The sequence below is a fragment of the Chaetura pelagica genome, unplaced genomic scaffold (assembly GCF_000747805.2).
Source record: "Chaetura pelagica isolate M959 unplaced genomic scaffold, ChaPel_1.0 scaffold405, whole genome shotgun sequence".
Lineage (NCBI taxonomy): Eukaryota > Metazoa > Chordata > Aves > Apodiformes > Apodidae > Chaetura > Chaetura pelagica.
Window position 1 is genome coordinate 6,445,931 of NW_009953489.1, and position 1,548 is coordinate 6,447,478.

The window sequence follows — 1,548 nt, forward strand, 5'->3', positions numbered from 1 at the left end:
CCCCGGCCACAGGCAGCGGTTCCTCGCTCCGCCTCGGCTTTGGGCCCGCCCAGGGCGCCCTGAGGGCAGCGGGGCGCTCGGGAGCCCCTTTTCCGTCTCCCTTTCTCCTCCCCTGGCCCCCTGATTTCTCCTCGTCCCCCTTCCCGGAGGTCCCTTCGTTAAGGATAGAGAAAAGAATCTTAAACGCCTCCCGGGGAACTGCTGGTCTCTTTCTGTGGGTACCTTTCAGATCTGCAAAAGCAGGAGGAGCAGGGAGAGCTGCTGCAGCCGCTGAGCTTCCTCTTGCTGGTGCTGTGCTCTGTCCTGCTGTACTTCAGGGTGTCTCTCATGGATCCGGGTTTTGTCAAGGCTGAAGAAGCAAAGGTACATCACCTCATGAATGGAGGAAGGTGGTGGGGCTATAAAATCCACAGGCTTTTTTACTTTTTCCCATTCTGCTAGAAAGGGACGATCTGAAGCAGTTTCTGTTGCACTTGGCATAAACAGACCACAAGGGATCAGGCCAGGCAGTCTCCAATTAACATTCTGTAATTGCAGTAGGGTTCACAGAAGTTAAACCAGTCCTTTACACCATGCTCCTGTTGTAACTACACTGTGCCCTTTAGGCAGAAGTCCTCTCTTGCATCAGAGGCTGCAGTACCCTATGGAATGTGTCCGTGACAGTTACACTAGTCACTGCTAAGTGGTAGAAGTGCAAAAATCCTGAATTGGATGGATTGGAAGCTTGGAAGAAAGTGCTCTCTGCAGCTCTATTGAACTGCATATGGATTTGTTGTCCTCTCAGAGGACACGTACACAAACAAGTTACAGTTAGGTAAATGGATATGGAGGTTTCAGTGACTGAGAGGGTCTACTCCCAGTTCACTGCCTTGCAGGTAGTGCAGGACAAAAGCATCATAAAATTTAATCATCCATCAATAATGTAAACATTAGCTGTGTTATGAATAAGAAGCACTGCTTATACTGAAAAGGCATCATTGTTACATTTGGCAGTAAAGTCTAACCTTGTTTATTTTTGTCCCAAGTGTAGCATTTGGATCAGTGTGGTATCTAATCCACAATTATTTCTGCCTTTGTGCAAACAAAAATTCTTGTGATGGTTACAGGAGCCTGTGGTCTCTGTGCCTCAACTGTCTGCAGCTTCTGTAGGAATGGGAGGGAATTATTTTAACCTTCCTAATGACAGAGATGGAACTCTGTCATTGTAAGTACATTACATCATAAGTAAAAGGATCCAGACAGCTCAGTCACACCTGAACAGCAGCTCACAGCACCTTAATCACTCCCTCTCTCTTTTCTTGTAGGCAGGCAAGAGTGAAGAGCCAAGCATAGTGATACCACAAGTCCCAAGTCACATTAAGATGCGGCGCTGTGGTTACTGCCTGGTGAAGGTAGGAATTCCTAATGCCCTGCAACAGAAAGGGATGAGTGATTTGCAAGCATACATTTTTTTTGGCAATATCTTTGTTCAGCTGTTGCTGCAGGTGGGGTTTTTTTGGCCCTGTCATTGCTGCTCAGTGTTTTGGAGGCATGGCAGAGATGTATAGT

General features: G+C 47.4%; 1 protein-coding gene across 1 annotated transcript in view; it reads left to right on the forward strand.

Annotated features, from left to right (window-relative positions):
• Nucleotides 1–183: 183 nt before the first annotated feature.
• Nucleotides 184–1,548, forward strand: part of ZDHHC12 (zinc finger, DHHC-type containing 12) — a gene marked incomplete at its 5' end in the record, with an annotated part of 3,573 nt that continues 2,208 nt past the window's right edge. Inside the window, 2 exons of the mRNA XM_009999003.1 lie at nucleotides 184–363; nucleotides 1,305–1,391. Of these exons, the coding sequence (XP_009997305.1) occupies nucleotides 184–363; nucleotides 1,305–1,391 (267 nt within the window). The remainder of the gene's footprint in view (nucleotides 364–1,304; nucleotides 1,392–1,548) is intronic.